We start from the raw sequence: 19,501 nt of genomic DNA on the forward strand, positions 1-19,501 counted from the left end.
TATATGTGGAAAACATAGGGAAGGTGTGCTGGATTTGAATCTGAAAGAATTTGAGCTAGGATGACAGCTTTTACTGATACACGATATTAACAGTTGAAAAGAGGTTCAGTTTCAGAGTTACAATATGAATTCAGTCTTAGTTATGCTTTGAATAATTCTGGGAAGCGCCCAGTTAGTGGAACCCAGCGATTAAATTCTACTCCATACTCTATTTGATAGCCTTCACCTTTGTTTTGTATTTGTAAAAAAGTATGGAAGAGTTAATCACAGATCTACCTGTATTTATATGCTATAACAACATCATGAAATAATCTAGGCCAAGGAAAGACAACTAAGTGTTGTTGAATTTCAGTTGCTAAAACTCCACCCAGCATACAACATTAGGTACTAGTGATCAGCTAGATGAAAAAGAAGACAATGCAATCTTGCTTTATCACCAACTATTTATTTCTCCTTGTTAGAAGAATTATAAAAAGTGTCCCTTCCCTGAAAGAATAAATCCTCTGAACTACACTGGATATATTTCTGAACCCTCTTCTATAATTCAGAGCTGTAGTTCGGCCACAAATGGAGGATTACAGCTCACTGCACTCAGAAAACATGATTTTTGACCTTTGGAAGCCTGTGTGATTCTGGTTTTTGTTTTTTGTTCAGTATGTGGCTGTTGGACTCCCAGAACATCTCATTGTCCTCATAAGAAATTTATGTATAGGTCATAAACATATTATAAGAACTTCTTAGTGCTGAGATTCAATTGCAAAAAAACAAAAACAAAAACAAGAATAGCATAGCATAGCAATATAATTACCATGAGAGTCTCAATGGCATATTTATTGATAAGTGAAAACCTGGAGACATGGTTTTTCATTTTGAATGCTGCATTGATGGCATTATCATCACTAGTGTACTTTAAAAGTTCTTCTCCCACTTCAGCATCCGAATGGAAGATTCCTTTCAGTACAAGGTTCTGAATATTTGAACAGGTCGAGAAAACTAATTTTGAAGGGGGAAAAGAGCAAATTATGCATGATTAAGGAAATAGTTTGACACTCTTTTCATAATGTATCTTCCTATATTTAACATTTATTGAACCCAGGATATTAAGTTAACTAACTACTCTCTCTCCCTACCTACCTACTGTATTTCTCTCTCTTTCTCTCCCTCTCTATCCCTCTATCTACCTACCTACCCTTTAAAAAATTTGCCTCTTCAAAACCTTGGTGCGTCTTATACTCCAAAAAATACAGTATATTTGGCGTGGGAAAGGTGGTAGTATAAATGTGAATGGTCCTCCTGTCAATATTCTAGCCTTTTGAGTTACTTTCTGTCTTGAGGAGTATGTGGGTGGGGGAGTGAGAAGGGGTCTTCCTGCAATGCTAGGCTTTCATGCTGGCTTATTTATTTACTGTGTAAAATCCATAGTATTCAAAGTAGACATTTGATTTTAAATACATGACTCTATAAAATGAAAGCGGATTCTAGTCCAGAAGTTTCTAGGAAGAAATATAGGTAGCTCAGGGTTGAACTAAGGAATCCTTGGTACTCTCTGAGCTTTATTGTTTGCAATTGATCAACTAGGTAATATCATCAGTGCACTATGTTTAAAAAAATAAGAACTAGAATTAGAATAACAGAGTTGGAAAGGACCTTGGAGATCTTCTAGTCCAACCCCCTGCTCAGGCAGGAAACCCTGTAGCCGTGATGGCGAACCTATCGCACACGTGCCACAGGTGGCACGTGGAGCCATTTCTTAGGGCATGCAAGATGTTGCCTATCAGCTCCAGCGCACATGCGCACGTTAGTCAGTTAATTTCGGCCTTCATTTTGGCCGTTTTTCACTCTCCAGAGCTTCCCTGAAGCCTCCAGAGGGCAAAAAACAATGCAACATGCAAACTGGAAGTTCGGGAATGGACTTCCAGTTTGCGCGTTGGGCTTCATATCCACTTTGTCGTAAATATACCATTTTGCATTCTCATCTCAACTGAAGCTTTGCAAATGTAGTAAGAGTTAGTTAATAATATGCACTCTGATATGAACAAGAGGAAGGCAAGCTCTTCTATTTTCTTAAGTAATTTCATTTGTTCTTTCATTCATCATTCATATGACAGCTTCTATGTAATCTGATCAAGTCTAAGTCATTTATGACAAGGATAAAATCAATAATTGAATAATAACTGAATAATAACAATATTGTTATTAAATAATAACAAAAGTTTAACAATACTATTGTTATGACCCACCCCTCTCCAAAGAGAAAGAAAAAAAAAGAAATATTTTAGGATATACAAACAGGGCAGAATATTTCCCCTAAAAAAGGAAGTAGAAACTCAGAGAGACAAGAATTAAGACACACACACACACACACCCTTTTGTCAAAGGGCCATTAAGGCCTGAGCCAGTCTATTTTTCATAACAAAGGTAGGACTTGGCACCTGGGAGGATTACATCAGCCAGCAGCATTCAAATAAGCCTGACACACAGAAAAAAGCATACAAAGCTAGCTAAGACCCCTCCTCTTTTAAACTAAATAGATGACAAACAGAAACCAAATGCAAACTTTGTCTTTCAAATACCCCAAGCTGAAGAAATCAAAACCCGAAGCACATTGGAATAGGAAAAGGCTATAAAAGAAACCTCCAAAAGGAAATGCATTTACCAGAATGCAGTAAAAGATACATGAAGGAGCAGGACCTGCAGGATGAAAGAAATTAAACCACGATAGAATAGAATAGAATAGAATAGAATAGAATAGAATTCTTTATTGGCAAAGTGTAATTGGACACACAAGGAATTTGCCATTGGTGCATATGCTTTCAGTGTACATAAAAAGACAAGATATATTTGTCAAGAATCATAAGGTACAGCAACAAAGTTACAGTCCTGCAGTCATAAATGGGAGGAGATGAGTGATAAGAACGATAGCAAAGGAAAAAAAGAAAACCAACCAACCAACCTAAGGACATTAGCTAAGCATAAAGCAGAAAGCCCAGGATGTTGCAAAGATACACAAACAGATTAATTACAAAAAACAAGCAACAACAAAGGGCTAAGAAAAACGGAGATTGGACCATAAAACAATCACTCGCTCAAAACCGCCAGAAGAACCCGAAAACAGGATTTAACACCTTGAAATCCGAACACAGAAAAACTGGACCTTAAATCAATCATACACAAAAGAAAATCAAAAGACCTTAAAAGTAAAAGGGTTTATCCAGAGTTTTAGTTTTACAAAAAATTTCAGGAAAGGGGATAATGGATAAAGTTAAAAATTTTGACAGCTACATTATGCAGGAAATGGCACTCCCCCCAATTCTCATAACTTTCACTTATTAATACATTAAATAATTACTACTTAGCAATATTTTGACAGCATATTTTTACCTTATATCTTCAAGAAATTTCAATCTATTTTATATCAAACAGAAAAAATTCCCTGTATTAGCAATTGCATTATTTTTCTAATTCACTTTTGTGATCTAAGTTTTCTCGGTGTTGCCTCTTCTCCCCCCACCAGCAAGGCTCCGGCACCTCCCGTGTCCTGTGTATCCCGTGTGGTATCATCAGTTTTATCTAGGAGCACTTTGCTTTTTTCCATGAAGGCCTCAGCCTCCATAGTTGTATTAATTCTAACTCAGAGTTTTGAAGTCGCTAACCCCAGGAACGCTGACCCAGTCTGCCGTTTGCTTTCCTGAGGATAAACAAATAAAAAGTTCCGGCTTTCACGCAGCTACCTCCTTGAATATCCTTTCTAATCTCCCAAACAGGAAATTTGAACCTGGGAAAGGGAAAGGCTTTACCTTTCAACAATATATTCCAAATTGCCAGGCCTGAGGAGAGGGAGGTGCAGCCAGTACGTTGTGCCGAGGTCCATAGAGCTCAAAGAGGGCCGATAAAAGGGAATTAAAAAAATTTTTTTTTACAAAACAAAATTTTCAAAAGGAAAAACAACATTGGACATATACTTCACACTCTATACTCGTGATGTCGAACCTATGGTTCGTGTGCCACCTGTGGCACGTGGAGCCATTTCTGAGGGCACACGAGGCATTGCCCTGTCAGTTCCAGCACGCATGCTATGCTAGCCAGCTGATTTCAGCCTTGATTTTCATCCATTTTCCACCCTCCCTCCGGAGGTTGAAAAACAGCCCCACATGCACGTTGGAAGTCAGAAAACGGGCCTGTTTCCGCGTGTGCTTTTGGCATCTGAGGCAAAAAAGTTTTGCCATCATCACTGCTCTATACTTTGTGTGTATAGCAAAACCGCCATGCAGCCTTGTTTGACATAACCTTCATTAATCTGAATCTCAGTGAATTTATTTATATAATTTATTGAATTTTAATTTCATTACTTATTCATTCAAGTTTGCAAGTTGAGTTGCATTTCATTTATGAATATCGTTTATATTTCATTTCAGTTTATGAATGGTTATGAAATGTCATCTCAAAAATCTGGGGCTCAAAAACGCAAGAAAAAAACAGAAAAGTGTCCATGTGTAGTTGAGGGGGCCCATATTAGTCTTGTTCCAGCACTTAATAATCCTCTTGGCAGCCCTGCAAATTGCATTACCTTTGAGAGCACTAGTTCCGAGAAAGAAAACCCTTTAAAAAAAAAAATACACCTATTTCTTTTAATCTCTTTTTCATTTTATCTCCTCTTAGCTCATAAGCTGTGCTGCTCAGTTGAAAAGTTCTCATTGTTACTGTATGGAGGATCCCAGACTGATGTGCTTCAAGAGCTGCAGCTTTATTATCCATCAAATTTGGAAACAAAGGTTGTAAAGAGCATAAGAGAGTTCATTGACGCTTATCCACTGCAGGAAAAAGCAGCTCTACGTAAATTGGTGGTAATTGCACTTTTTTCGAACTAGACCTCTACAAGTTGCAGAATTTCTATAACTTTTTTTCCTAAGCAAAGTGATATTTATTAATTGAATTATATATACAATTTATTCAGAACTTTAAAATTATCCATTGTTGTTGTTTTTACCTCCAACTCCTTTTCCATCTTTTTTGGAAGTGTCAGATGTTGTGTCAGATACCGCAAAGCTTTCATTAGATGTAGTTACATACTTAAGAAGTGCTAGTACTGCGCTAATTATAGCAGTCAGTTTTCTTAGCAGTGCTACAGAAGGGACTTAGCTATAGTTGCATTTTGGAATTTTTTGTGATTTATCAATCTAGCCAATGCCTTTTGAATTCCCCAGTGGTTTCTCCCCCCACCCTCTTCCAAATACTAACTAAGACTGACACTGCTTAAATTCTGAGATCAGGTTAGGTAAATCAGGTTGAAGCCAAACAGGTTTATTTTGGAGTAGGCAAATGTAGAGATTTTTATGATTTACATAGAAATCATTTACTTGCTTATCTACGTACTTACTATACTTGTATACCACCTAGCCCTAAAGGCTGTAGGGCAGGCGCTGAACAATATTTTTTTTAAAAAACCCTAACTCTCTCACACCCAATGCTTATATAAGGCATAAACCCTATGGAACTTAGTAGTATCTGCTTCTAAAACACGCCAGGAATTACAGTCAACTTCCTCTTTCTTTTTCTTCAATATCCTGCAAAATCTTCCTTTTATTACAGAAAGCAGTGCTGGCTTCGTGCTGAACCTTTTGCAGAATTCTGGCTTTTGCAACAAGCTAATGCAAGATGCCCACTACGAACATCAGGAGTTGAAAAATAATCCATTTTAGAAATGTAAATCAGAAATAAATCAATTCATTTATGGAATGTATGTGTGCTGCTATTGTTTTATGCTGGCTGGGTCTTGAATAGTTCCTGTTTTGTTAAATTGATTGCCTAGCAGTTCTGCATTTTATTTCATTTATTAATGAGTGATAAATGCCTGTCATTGGTACACTTAATTCTGAAATTGCTCTTGTGGATTGAAGGAACACGATCACTGAGGGACTCAGCATTTTCCCCAGTACTGCTGAGTACTGGAGTACTGCTGCACCAAAGAGCATGCATATAAACCTGACCAACTACTCCAATTTTCCCCACACCTTTCCCCAATACAAAATTGGAAAGGTATACCCAGCCTAGTGCATAATAGGATGGAATCTCAAGTTATTTAAGTGAGGTACTACTATTGGGGATCCTCCAAAGTTTGTATATCCCAAACTTACTGGCTTGGGGCAAGGTACTTAAAGACTTGGCTCTTGTCATTGTCTTTAGACTGTGGACTTTTGCTACTCCCTAGATAAGGTTAATAGATCTGATTTAGGGTTTCTTCTTCAGCTCAATTCCTGTCACATTTGGGTTTTATCTGTTTTTATAGAATGGGCAGTTTTAGAAGTCAATTAGGTAATTAATCTACAGTAATGCTATGCACAATAGAGATGGGAATATCAATTGAGTTCATCTAGATTTTTTGTCCTGATCAAGACTGCAATCCACTAGTGAAGAAAGTGAGAAGCCATACTAAATACAGCAATAGCAATGGACAACAATGCAGGTTCAAGCTAGGCTTCACCTTCATTGTAGCAGGCACATTTTTGAACAATGTTGTAAGATTGTGTTTACTATTCAGAGACTAAACTCCAGTTGCTAGGATGTATTACCCAGGTTTCTTTTCATGTTTTTTCTCAGCTGAAAATTCTAACGAGAGCCAAGGTACTGGAACATTTACTGTTTTATTATGTACTAGCTGATGACCTGGTGTTGCCCAGGTATTTATAGATGCCGAAGCATTTGTCTGATGGAGCCATTGAGGGGGGGTCTTTCCCCCTTACTCCCATGCCCATCACCCCTGCCCTCTCCCTTCCCCCTCCTATGCGCTCCTCTTTCCCGCCCTGTCTGCAGTCCTGGCACTTTGCCCCAAAGCGTTTGTCTGACAAGGAGCCATTGAGAGGGGCTTTCGTCCCCCTGCTCCCATGCCTATCATCCCCGCTCTCTCCCTTCCCCCTCTCTTACTCTGCACAAAGGTTTCCAATAGCTGCCATACGTAACCATAGGGTGATTCTAATATTGTTACCAATCCTAGCAGGTCACTTAGGCACTGTGAGCAAAGACAGCAACTTCATTATAGGACTATAATATTTATTAATATGGATAAAAGAGTGTACAACACTATTAAAAAGCAACTCATTTTCTCCTTTGACAAACATAACCAGACACACATTAGACTGAACAGGCATCAGAACCTCTTGAAGGCAGAAGACACAGTTTTGCCCCCTTGGAAAGGTGGGGAATTCCACACTGCAGAGCTTGTGCGCTTGAAATAACGTGGCTTGCTCTTATCAAAGATTTCTTCCAACTTGGGACTCTTCACCACTCCAAAGAGTGCTTTGGTGTTTAATGGGTTAAAATATTGATGCAAGATTGCTTGGCTGAGTTGATTTCCTAAGGGAGGGAAGAACAGACATATTGACTGCCATTGGTGGCTTGCATTGTAAGGGTTTCAGTTCTTAAAACGGACAGCAAGGATTCCCAAGGAAGAATGGATACATTTTCCCCAATCTCAAAGGAAATGGTCTTCCTCCCTCATAATTCCAATTCACACAAAAGACAGTAGCAACAATTATGAACACAAAATGGAAAAAAAAACCAGACTGAAATTAGAATTGATCTTGATTTTGTTAGCAAAGCATTTCTTTCTGAAATATTTTTAAATCATTATAGATTTTGGCTAGAAGTGGTGAAATCTCCCTGTCAAAATATACTTAACAGATTTGGCCCATAAGAGAGATGAACATCCTATAAACAACTGTAATTGTAAATTATTTGAAATGTATTTATGCTATTTCTGTAAAGTTTTTTCTCTATATTAAAAATAAAAAAGTCACCATTGTCAAACCAGCAGGAAATAGAAACTCTGCTTTATACTGCCTTTTTAAAGTATATTCACAAAGTGTACATAAAGACCAAACTGCTAAACCATCATTTAAAAGACCATGTCAAGTCTTCAGGTACATCATGAATACTATACTATCACATTACACAGCATTTTCACCTTTTTAGGAGCCCAGATCTTTAGAAGAAATACAATTCCATGTTGCATTAAGCTCTGGTTTGTTTTTAAGCAAGCATGTTTAGAAGATGCTTGAATACCTTATTAGACTACCGAAATAGTTACACTGGGTTAAAACTAGCCCAGCATCTCACTCACTCTTTCACTCCTTATACAGCTTCTGAGTACAGATGTTCTGTTTAGCATTCAAGGCTAATGCAGGATAAAGATGTTTTCTGTAAACCTGTCTGCCAATTTTTAAAAACATGTTAAGGTGAACTACCATATTCTATGGTAAGTTTCCATAAAATCCTGGGAAGCCTTCCACACCCTAGCACCCTCCTTGCATGTTACTATTTTGTCTCTCTGAATTCTTAGCAATTCTAGAAGCTGCTCTTTCCATACATCTGCAGAACACTGGATTAAGGAGATCGAAAGGAGCGCTTAGCTATAATGTGACTCAAAGAAACACAGATGGGTTTCAACGTACCAGAAGCCCAAGCAGGGATGGTTTTGCGGGGCTGACTCTCATCATCTGTTGAATCATCACTGTTCAAATCCATTCCATAATTATTTAGATCAATCTTGGGTTGTTTGGGGCCTTGAGGTGTCATTGGATATGAATTACAGATAGGTGAGTTCTAGAAAAAAAGAATGTCAGCAGCAAAATCAAGTCACTGGAACTGGATCCTGGAACTACTAAAAGAGTTGCAGCACATACTAGAGCAGTGGTTCTCAACCTTCCCAATGCTGCAACCCTTTAATACAGTTCCTCTTGTTGTGGTGACCCCCAACTATAGAAGAGCGGTGTCACGGTTCCTAAGACTATCGAAAATGTGTTTTCCAATGGTCTTAGGTGACCCATGTGAAAGGGTCGTTCGACACCCAAAGGGGTCCAACCCACAGGTTGAGAACCGCTGTACTAGAGGATATCTGCTAGTAGTTTCCCACTGTTTCACAGAAGAGTAACCCACATAACTTATTCATCCTCATTCCCAAATAAACTCTGTCCAACAATGGCAGCAGTAGATCCTAATTGTCTGAGCTGTACCCTCCCTTCCTTTTAAGCAGTTTTGGACATTTGTGGTTAAGCATATCCCAAAGATCCAAAGTTCCTTTCTATTTCAAGAAAAAAAAAATAGAATAGCCTTATTTTTCCAACAATAAGATCTAGGAAGCAGGGTTTTTTTAAAAAATACAATGTATAAATCCAGATTTGTCTTTCTAGCACGTTTATTTTCTTCCTTAGATTTTAACTTCTAATACTTTCAGGTTTTTCCAAATCTGTGAAAGGATGTCTCAAAAAGACACATACGGAGCAGGGACGTGCGGTCAGGGGAGGCAGAGCCTCACTGCTCTCATCATGAAAATTTAAAAAAAAGGGAAAAGGGGCTGAGGAGCCTTCCGCACACGTGGTTGGGAATGGGACATGTGCAGGGGGCTCCTCTAGCCTCAGCCTCCCTCCTGCACACGTGGTCCCATTCCCCGCCTTCCTAAGTCAACATGAAAGGGACCGTGGAGTGTGACCCACGGTCCCGCGGAGTGCGCTCCGTGGTCCCCTTCACCGCCTTTCTGAATCGGGGAGGGGAGGAGTCCCTGAAGGCAGCGAGCGGCGCTGGGGGAGATGGCGGCCAATGCAAGCAGGTGATGCCTTGCGGAGGAGGAGGGAGAAAGCAAAGCTGAAGAGGAGGATGGAGGCCCCTGGCTTTGCGGGAGGGAAGTGCCATGGTTTTGGGAGCGGAAGAAGGTCTCCATTTTGTGGAACTTCAGGGCGGCGAAGTTCTTGGCCCCGTTTCCTTCCCCAATCACCTTGTACGGTTCGGAAAGAGAGCTCTGACTCGGCAAATGGACCCCGGGCTTGCACGCCTGCTCTGGGCGTGTCCGCAGGAGGGACGAAGAGACACTCGAGTCCTCCATGGGGCTTTCATTGTGCAATCGAATCCGGGAAAAAGAAACCTTCCGCTGTTTTTAATGTCGGCTGGCGCAGAAGGGGTTTTTGGGAGGAAAGCGGTTTTTTTATTCCATGGTAATCCAGTTTCAGAGAGGTCAGGAGTCAGCCTTCTCCATATATTCAGATGGTTAAATTAATGTTGGAACCCGGGGTTGCCTGGTCTATCTCCAGTATGAGGTCATTGGGGTGTTTATTATAGAGTGCTTAAGTCAGCTTGGCATTCAGGTTATATGACTAATCCTTTACAAGTCTCCCCCCCCCCCCCAGCTTTTTAGGATGGCCTTTTTTAAAAAAAAATCATCAATCACTCAGGAAGGAGGGGAATGGGACCACGTGTGCAGGAGGCTCCTCAGCACTAGCCTCCTGCACACGTGGTCCCATTCCCCTCCTTCCCGAGTCAACATAAAGGGGACCGCGGCTTGCGCTGATGACGTCACCAGCCATAAACCTCACCGCACGTCACTGATACAGAGACAACACAAAACTGCCTCCCCCAACACTACACACAGACAAGGGGAGTAGTGATGAGAGAAGCAGATTTGATGTTAAAATGGCATAGAGCAATAAAATAGGCCAACGTTCTTATTTGTTATTTTTAGGAACAAGGCTATTTTATTCTGATTTATTCAGTGCCAGATTGTGTTTATTGTAGAATAATTAATTGGGAGCCACTCAATTACTGGGCAGTTGTATCTTTTAAATACAACAACAATAAAAAGTGACTGATTTTCCAGATGCTGCCAAGCTACAATTCCCAGGAGAAGAAGTATATACAAAGAGATGTTTCTATTCAACAATAGAAAAGTTGGAATTCTACTTGGCATTACTAAAAATAGTTCTATACTTTAAATCTTAAAAGACTGCTAGAGGTAACCTGCTTTCCAATATAATCTTTAAGACCATATACTGTATTTGGAATTATTGTTACTTTTTGCTAATTATTCAGGGTAATTCTGAGGTTACCTCAATAGTCATGGCTACATTCAGTTGCTTATTAGCAACCTTTGCCTGAGCCTCTGAAGTTGTTTTCAGTAGTTCCTCTTCTTGCTTCCGTTGCTCCTGCTAAAAACAAACCATACAATATTGAGAAAGGTCATTGTTGTTGCTCCACAACAGGATCCAGATGAGGTGGATGGAGGGCAAACATAACAGAAGACATTCAGAGATGGAGGAATCCCTTACCAACTTCCGCTCTTTTTCTTCCATTTCTTTCTTGAGCCTCTCTTTTTCTTTAGCTGCTTGCAAAACCTCTCTCTGCAAGCGTGCAGCCTTTTCTTTTTCTTGCTGTTCATGCTTCCTGTAAGAAAACACGCTACATTTACCACCTAAAGAGAAAAGCAATCAAACTTTTCATCATTAACCGAACCACATGGCAGTCCTAGCTATGCTTGCCTAGCTATGCTTGTTAGCTATGCTAACCCTAATCATATATTTGTGCACCTCAGAAGCCTTCCCATGCCTACTTTTATGGGCATTCATGAAAGGATGCTCAGATATTATTTCTTACCGCTGTGCCTGGATCTTTTCCTGCTCTTGCTTCTTCTCCAGTTCTCTCTTAGCAGACAGTTCTTTTTCTCTTTCCAGCTCAGCCAGGTGGTGTTCTGCGATCTTTCTTGCTCTTTTCTGTTCTTCCTCTATTTTCTTCTGCATCAATTCCTTACGTCTACGTTCTTCCTCTTCCTAGGAAAAGATCTTGTTATTTTACAACTGAAAGCCAGTTAATCTGAAAATCATAGGAGTCACAGGAAAAATCGTACGTGACACTAGCTACATCTCTACCATAATCTCATATGAGATTGTGAACCTGAAGCATCTTTTTTTTTGCTACTAAATTCTCAATATGTAAGATTATAAAAAAAAAAAAGGCCAAAAATTTCTTCCAATTGTACAATGACATTTTGAAGCTTATCTTGATTAAGGGGGGAACCATTTCTCAGAAAAAAGTTCTATATAGGAAGAATAAACAAAGAATTGAACTTGACTTCCTAGTGCAGTGATGGCGAACCTATGGCACGCGTGCCACACAGAGCCATTTGTCAGGGCACACGAGGCGCTGCCCTGTCAGCTGGCCAGCGCGCATGCGCGCGCTGGCCAGCTGAGTTCACCTTTTTAAAAGCTATTTTTAGCCTTCCCGAGGCTCCAGAAGCTTTATAGGAGCTTGGGGAGGGCGAAAAGAGCCCCCCCCCCGGAGGCTTCAGGAACCGTCCGGAGGCTTCCCTGACGCCTTCGGAGCGCTTAAAACCACCCTCCGAGCAAACCGGAAGTGACTTCCGGGTTGCTCTGAGGGTCGTTTTAAGCGTTCCGAAGGCTTCAGGTCCGTCCGGAGGCTTTCCTGACGCCTTCGGAGCGCTTAAAACCACCCTCCGAGCAACCCGGAAGTCACTTCCGGTTTGCTCGGAGGGTGGTTTTAAGCGCTCCGAAGGCTTCAGGGAAGCCTCCGTACGGTCCCTGAAGCCTCCGGAGGGCCTTCGGAAGGGGCGGGGGAGGCTCTTTTCGCCCTACCCAGGCTCCTATAAAGCCTCTGGACCCTGGGGTGGGCGAAAAAAGCATGTAAAAATGGGGGGGGGGGGGTGTCGCGCGTTGTGCGCCCATGCACACTGGGGGGGTCGCGTGTTGCATTATGGGTGCGGCACGCCCGCACACGACCCTCCTGCGCTTCCACTTGTGGCACGCGAGCCAAAAAAGGTTCGCCATCGCTGTCCTAGTGCATTTTTGCAACCACTGTACTAATGTAGGTGCTACCCTGTTTCCCTCCAAATAAGCCCTCCGCGGGCTTTTGAGCGCAGGTACTAAAATAAGCCTTCCCCAAAAATATTGCAACACAGCAGCAACCATGAGGTGACCATGCTCGCCGCCTCCTGCACCTCAAATAGGACCTTCCCAAAAATAAGGCCAAATGCTTATTGGGGGGGGGGGTCGTCAAAAGAAAATAAGACCCTGTCTTATTTTCGGGGAAATACAGCATCAGGCAAATCCAAGTTCTTCTTCCATTGCTATGATTTTGAACTGATTCAAATCTGCATTGGATGAGATTAGTTATAATCTGTTTTATAATCCAGGTTTTCCTTGATGCTCATGGTATAATCACATTTAATCTGGTTAATATAAAGACCTACCCAAATCAGCAGAAAGTAAAAGAAATGCGTCAATAACGAATTGGAATGTATTCATTTCTTCAGTCTTCTAGATCCACCACTACCCTCCTTTTGCCCATCAACCCTCTACGTTACCAGTTGCAGTGCTCTCTGTTTGCGGGCATCTTCCTCTTGCTTTTGCCGGGCTTTGAGTTCTTCCTGCTTCTTAACCACTGTCCTTTTCTTAATTTGTCGAACCTAAGATACACAACTTGCCTGGTACATGGAACATATTTTGTTCGAAACATATAGCGAGCAGATAATACATTATGCCAACTGCGTAAACAGGATTTGCATCATGGAGGGCTGCAGTGCATAGGACCATACCACACACACATAGGAGAGTTTTGTTTCCAGCTTTGAGAAAAAAATGGGGAAGATGGTGCTTTGTTTTTCTAGTTTTAGTGTATTCCTCATCTCAGATTATTAGAAAACAATTCTATTAACACATTAGTAGGAAAGTGTTAAAGTAAGTAGTGAAGTAAGAACCATAAAAGGGTCTTAGGATCTATACATGGAAGGGTGCCTCTACAGTTGTAAAGCAGGGGCTTAGAAAAGAGCTAAGTCCAAAATATGAATGTGGTGTGGAATTATATTCTGAAAAATTTGGAACCTAGTGAAGTATGAAAAACATGAATTTATTCTGCATGGGAACAGCAGTAGCTCAGAAGTTGTTCTGTTGTATCCGAGTTAAAAGTTTCTACAGATGAATTTACTTTCTGTCAATGCTGTGAGAAATCTGATAAATCTGATTCTGTATGGCCAAGGTTTAATTTATTATTTATGAGTTGATTTCATTGCTCTATGTATATGTTGTTTCTGTTTTTATTACTGTTAAAATCTTCTTTCTAAGGTTTAGTTTTATTATTATTATTATTTTTGCATTATCATTTATTATTGTATTGGATTATCTACTTTATCTCTTTTGTTACAGATTAAAAAGCAAGTTTTTTTTAAAAAAAGGAAATAAAAACTAAAAATTGGTATTTTCTTTGCATAAGTCTGAAAAATCTGGTATAAATAGTAATATGGTATAAAGACTAGGAGTAGTTCTAAGCTGAGAGGAGAACATAATTTTAACTATTTCATTTGACTTTAGCAGAAGATACAGTGCTAGCATTATCTTACAGCTAGATACTATGTAGAGATCCCATCTTCCCCAAAAGCTCTCTTACTGCATTTACCTTCTCATTCTTCTCTTCATGTTGAGCCATCTTTTGTTCAAGTCGTTTTTTCTTTTCTTCCTCTAACTGCTCTGCTCGCTCCCGAGCCTGCAACACCTTTCGTAGTTGCTCTTCGTTTTTACTGAAGGTACACAGGAGACCAGTTAGAAGAAAGTTAAAAAGATGGAGAGAGATTACAAAAGGGACAGCCAGAAGGACTCAAATCCACACCGTTTCTTTTCCTCCAATTGCCGTTTCTTATTCTCCTCCATTTTTCTTTTTCTTTGTTGTTCGGCCTCTTCTTTCTTCCTCAGATTCTCTAACCGCTGCCTCTCTTTTTCCTAGATAGAAGAAGAGAGGGAAGAAGCTCATCTTAGGGTCTTATAAAAAGCTGCATCCATTTTTATTGCGACTCCCTGAGGTGAAAGCTCGAAAGCAGAATTGTGGTTTTAGCAAAAAATAATAATAGCTAACCTCTCTACTCTAGCGAACACATTTAAAATTGCAATGGATTCAGAAACTAAATAAACCACCCTGTTTGGAAGGTGGAAAGTTTCTGAGGGCATCAAGATTTTTTTCCCTAGACCATGAAGTTCCAGCTATTTATTTAGGTTGTTAAAACCTTTCTGAAATAGATTAGCAGAAATACCGTATTTTATTTGCAGTATAAGATGCACCGGAGTATAAGACGCACCAAGATTTTGAAGAGGCGAATTTAAAAAAAGTTTTTGAACTCTGCAGACCTCCCCAAACTGGCCCGTTTTTTGCAAAAAATGCCCCCGCCACTTTTTTTTTTAAAAAAGGGAATGAATAGCCTTTAAGAGGCTTGTAGAGTGCTCCTGGGGAGACCCCCAAAACAAGCAAAAATGGGCCCATTTTTTGTCACAAAAAAGGGCATGCATAGCCTTTAGGAGGTTTATACAGTGCTCCTGGGGGCTGGGGGCAAAACTGAGCAAAAATGGCCTGTTTTTCACTTATTTCTGCCTTCCCCAGCCCCCAGGAGCACTCTGCAAGGCTCCTAAAGGCTCTGCACGGCCATTTTGGTGAAGGGTGCGGAGTTTCGGGAGGCAAAAAAATTCTGTATTTAGTGTATAAGATGCACCCAGATTTTCAGCCTCTTTTTTGAGGGAAAAAGGTGCGCCTTATACTCCGAAAAATACAGTAGATATTCTTAAATATTTTTGAGTCAACACCAAGACAACTGGATTAGTGAGATCTGGGGGGAAAAGGGTAGGATGTTCCATAGTTCTACTCAACCTTACTTCAAGAACAGAATGTTTTCTGGGTATACAAAATAATAGTGCCAATTACTCAGAATTTTCAAAGGTTGGGGGGGGGGCAATGTAAGAGCTTAAGTAGTTCTTTGCAAGCCCAACTTTGCTCCTGTAAGTCATGTTCACTGCCACTACAAATTCCTGAAATTTTCAAGCAATTGGCATTAAAAAGAATCAGGACTCGGGATTTAAAACAAAACTATTTTGATAATACATTAAACATATAACATACTTAGATTTTATTACCCTTTACAGGTAGCCCTCAACTTATCCTGCTGGACCAGTTCTCTTCCACTCAAGGTCTTTGGGACCTGAGATTTTAGCTGCCCTTCAGAGGATATCTCCTCCCCATGCCGGCAGCCATTTTGCTTTTGGAAACAACTAGGCAGTTAGGCAAAAGGAATGCTAAGTGAAACTACAACTCTGCTTAATCATTTTACTTCAATTTTCCTTTGCTTTGCTGACCTGCCAATGTTGTAAATGTGAGGATTGATCATAAAGTTATTTTTTTAAATCACTATTTTAAATGTAGACAGTTGCTAAATAAGGCAGTCATTAAACACGGACTACTTGTACAAATATACTAAGCATGTCAGCATGAATGTTACATTTTATTTACACTTCACATTGCACACCTTAAAAGCAGCTGCATTATTAACAATATACATGAAGTGATCCAAAGGTAGCCTAAATAGCTTTTTTGCTACACTTTTGTAGCTTGAAAAATTGATCTAAGTGGAGACTTAGAATTAATCGAAATAATGTAAAATATTCTGAAATATTGAAGGCTATCACAATAAACAGTACAATTCTAATAATGCATATGCACTATCTACTTGTTAGTAGAATTTAGTTGAAAAACACTAAATATATGCTGGGCTTCCCTTAAAAAGATCTCTATGCAAGTTAGGATAGCTTTGGACAACACACACTGGGTTAATTATGCACAAATGAACCTACTGTAAAAGCATTCTTGTTACTTACAACAAACCCACCCTGTGTAAAGAAAAGATTGAGAAATGATTAATAAATATATTTGGGTGTTAGAAAATATTTTCAATATCTGTATATTTCCCGCAATAGGGCTGAAATACGGCCTCGTATAGAATCCTGCCCTACTACATATTTCATTAATTCAGACTGAATTAGAATCAATAAGAGCAACTTGCTGGGATATTTAACCCAAGAAGCAGCAAAGGATTGAACTATCTGCCAGAAGCTCATATGGGAAGAATACTGAACGTAAAGGCTTTGATTCATGAGGCAAAATTATTGAGCTTTCAGGTTTAACAAAGAGCTAAATCTAGACATTGCTCAGAATTTCAAAACAATGCCTCTCCCAAACCCCATGCTTACCTTTCGGTCTCTTTGGCCTACAGACTTTCTTGTTGTTATTAGTGCACAATTTCACCTGTTCAGAAGTTGCTTACCCTAGTCCAGCGATGGCGAACCTTTTTTGGCTCGCGTGTCATAAGTGGGGGGAGCGCAGGGGGTCGTGTGCGGGTGTGCCGCACCCATAATGCAATGCGCAATCCCCCAGTGCGCATGCGTGCACTAAAGGCGCGACCTCCTCATTTTTACATGCTTTTTTCGCCCTCCCCAGGCTCCAGAAGCTTTATAGGAGCCTGGGGAGGGCGAAAACAGCCTCCCCCGCCCCCCCGGACACCCTCCGGAGGTGTCAGGGAAGCCTCTGGACAGTCCCTGAAGCCTTCGGAGTGCTCAAAACGATCCTCCGAGCAACCCGGAAGTGACTTCCGGTTTGCTCGGAGGGTCATTTTGAGTGCTCCGAAGACTTCAGGGACCGTCCGGAGGCTTCCCTGACGCCTTGGGAGCGCTCAAAACGATCCTCCGGTTTGCTCGGAAGATCGCTTTAAGTGTTCCGAAGGCTTCAGGGAAGCCTCCGGACGGTCCCTGAAGCCTTCGGAGCGCTCAAAACGACCCTCCAAGGAGGATCATTTTGAGTGCTCCGAAGGCTTCAGGGACTGTCCAGAGGCTTCCCTGACGCCTCCGGAGGGCGACTGGGAGGGGCGGGGGCGGGGCTGTTTTTGCCCTCGCCAGGATCCTATAAAGTCTCTGGAGTCTGGGGAGGGCGAAAAATGGCTTTAAAAAAGGGTGAACTCATCTGGCCAGTGCGCGCATGCGCGCTGGCCAGCTGACAGGGCAGCACCTTGCGTGCCCTGACAAATGGTTCCGCGTGCCACCTGTGGCACGCGTGCCATAGGTTCGCCATCACTGCCCTAGTCCTTCTTAAGCCTTGTTTCTTTCATCAATTGTTCACATTCTTGCTTTTCAACCTCGCTCTCTTTTACTAGCTCAACTCAACAGAACATAATCATACAGTACTTCAAAGCTTTTCGCTATTTGAACCCAAACAGCTTCAAGCAGGGGCTTTCAAACGGAACATTTGTGCAAACTCCTTGGTTAACAAGCAGAATAAAGGCAACGAAAGACTATATTCTTAGCTAAACTTAGTAACAAGACCAAGAACTTGAACATTTTGATGTTTACACTTTTGAGGAGGGGCAACTTCCACCATCAATTCAGAAGCCCCTCTCGTTTTTGTCATTAAATACAGAGTACTTTGAATTACCTTGGGAGTGAAGCGGAGGGGAGTGTTCTGCCTTAGGAATGATTTTATTGTGCTCTTTTGATTTACAGAGGCAGGCGTCATCAGCATCTGGTTCTTCTGCACTGTATGCAAGAACGTTTTCAAAGGACGCACAACCTGAAAAACCCAGAATATTATCAATCCACGGAGGTCATCTCCTTTGTCCTGGGTGTGTTTTCAGGGATATAATGCTTATCTTACCTTGCTGGCAGGACACTGAGGAGATAGTGTCTTTTTTCTTGGTGGAGAGAGTTCATGTTCTGTGTGCTGTCCATCATCTCTATCACTAATTGCTCTCTTATAGCTTGGCTTTCTCCTGCAAGATTATAAAGGGCTCATTGGACATTGTGACTCAGCCCTAACATTTCCTTGTCTCAGATACAGGTGGGAAACATAGAATTTTATATCCTGTGGCTTTCAAACTCACAAATGACTCAAGGGCAACCTAGCTGCTTGGTAACTATTTAATGAGGTAGAAGTCCAAGATCAGTAGTTAGGATTTAAAACTGGATCTAAAACCCCTTAACCTAAAATCTGAGACACAGACAGGAGAAAGGAGACAGAGTCTTTGTAAGATTATTATCACTTTAGCAGCTGATCAGTTTACTGAGTTTACCATGTATTACAGGAAAATTAAATGCTAAGGTGCTAGGGATTTTTTTCTTTTTTCCACGAACATTCTCTTGATCTTTCCAGAGAAAAGAAAAGTCCCCTTTGGTTTCGACCATCTGGAAAAGTTGCACTTATTGTTCTTTTCTCCCTTTGGTGGCTTCATGTCTGGGATGCAGAATAGTCTGCAGGGTTTATTAAATACTATCATCAGCATTAAGCAAAGGTAATGTATACTGAGAGATGTGGAACACTGACATCTGAAAAAGTACATGAAGCCCACCTTGGCAGGGGGTACATAGAGGCACCACTGGATTATTTTGGCAGGAAGCTGGTAGAAGATTCCACTGAATCCCTGGAGGGACTGCTCTGTGGGAGACTTCTGCTGAGCATTTCTTAGTTAGTATTTGCGCAGATGGCTGGGAAGACTAGCAGCAGGAATTCCCTCAATAGCTTGGCCTGAAACCAATGACTCTTTTTTGTCCTGTGACTTGGACCTGCTGAGCTTTCTTCTTTGTGGGTTTGCTACATCACACACTTCACTGGGGGTGTTGTGAGAAACAGAGGCAAGGAAAACAGAAAGAAACTGTGCAGCCTTTTTCCCCTATACAATTTAAGATTACAATGCTCTAAAAGCAGAGAGGTTTCAAAATCCTTGAAAGATTTGGGGAAAAGGGTTTGCATTTGTTCTGAGCAAACAGAAGAACTGGGAAGGAATATAGCCTTTTATATTAAATCACAGAGTTCCCTGCAATTAGCTACAAAGATTTAAATCTTATCGTAATTACCATAAAGTTGTTTTTAA

General features: G+C 40.8%; 1 protein-coding gene across 3 annotated transcripts in view; it reads right to left on the reverse strand.

Annotated features, from left to right (window-relative positions):
• Positions 1–7,036: 7,036 nt before the first annotated feature.
• Positions 7,037–19,501, reverse strand: part of INCENP (inner centromere protein) — a 28,322-nt gene continuing 15,857 nt past the window's right edge. For all 3 annotated transcript variants that reach the window (XM_081956383.1, XM_081956384.1, XM_081956382.1), the window contains exons 9-18: positions 18,289–18,403; positions 18,070–18,204; positions 14,437–14,546; positions 14,227–14,347; positions 13,139–13,240; positions 11,416–11,588; positions 11,091–11,205; positions 10,872–10,970; positions 8,448–8,598; positions 7,037–7,350 (exon numbers count right to left, since the gene is read on the reverse strand). In XM_081956383.1, the coding sequence (XP_081812509.1) occupies positions 7,145–7,350; positions 8,448–8,598; positions 10,872–10,970; positions 11,091–11,205; positions 11,416–11,588; positions 13,139–13,240; positions 14,227–14,347; positions 14,437–14,546; positions 18,070–18,204; positions 18,289–18,403 (1,327 nt within the window). In that variant the 3' untranslated portion in view covers positions 7,037–7,144. The remainder of the gene's footprint in view (positions 7,351–8,447; positions 8,599–10,871; positions 10,971–11,090; positions 11,206–11,415; positions 11,589–13,138; positions 13,241–14,226; positions 14,348–14,436; positions 14,547–18,069; positions 18,205–18,288; positions 18,404–19,501) is intronic.

Source organism: Natrix helvetica, assembly GCF_964273705.1.
Source record: "Natrix helvetica genome assembly, chromosome: 1".
Classification (NCBI taxonomy): Eukaryota; Metazoa; Chordata; class Lepidosauria; order Squamata; family Natricidae; genus Natrix; species Natrix helvetica.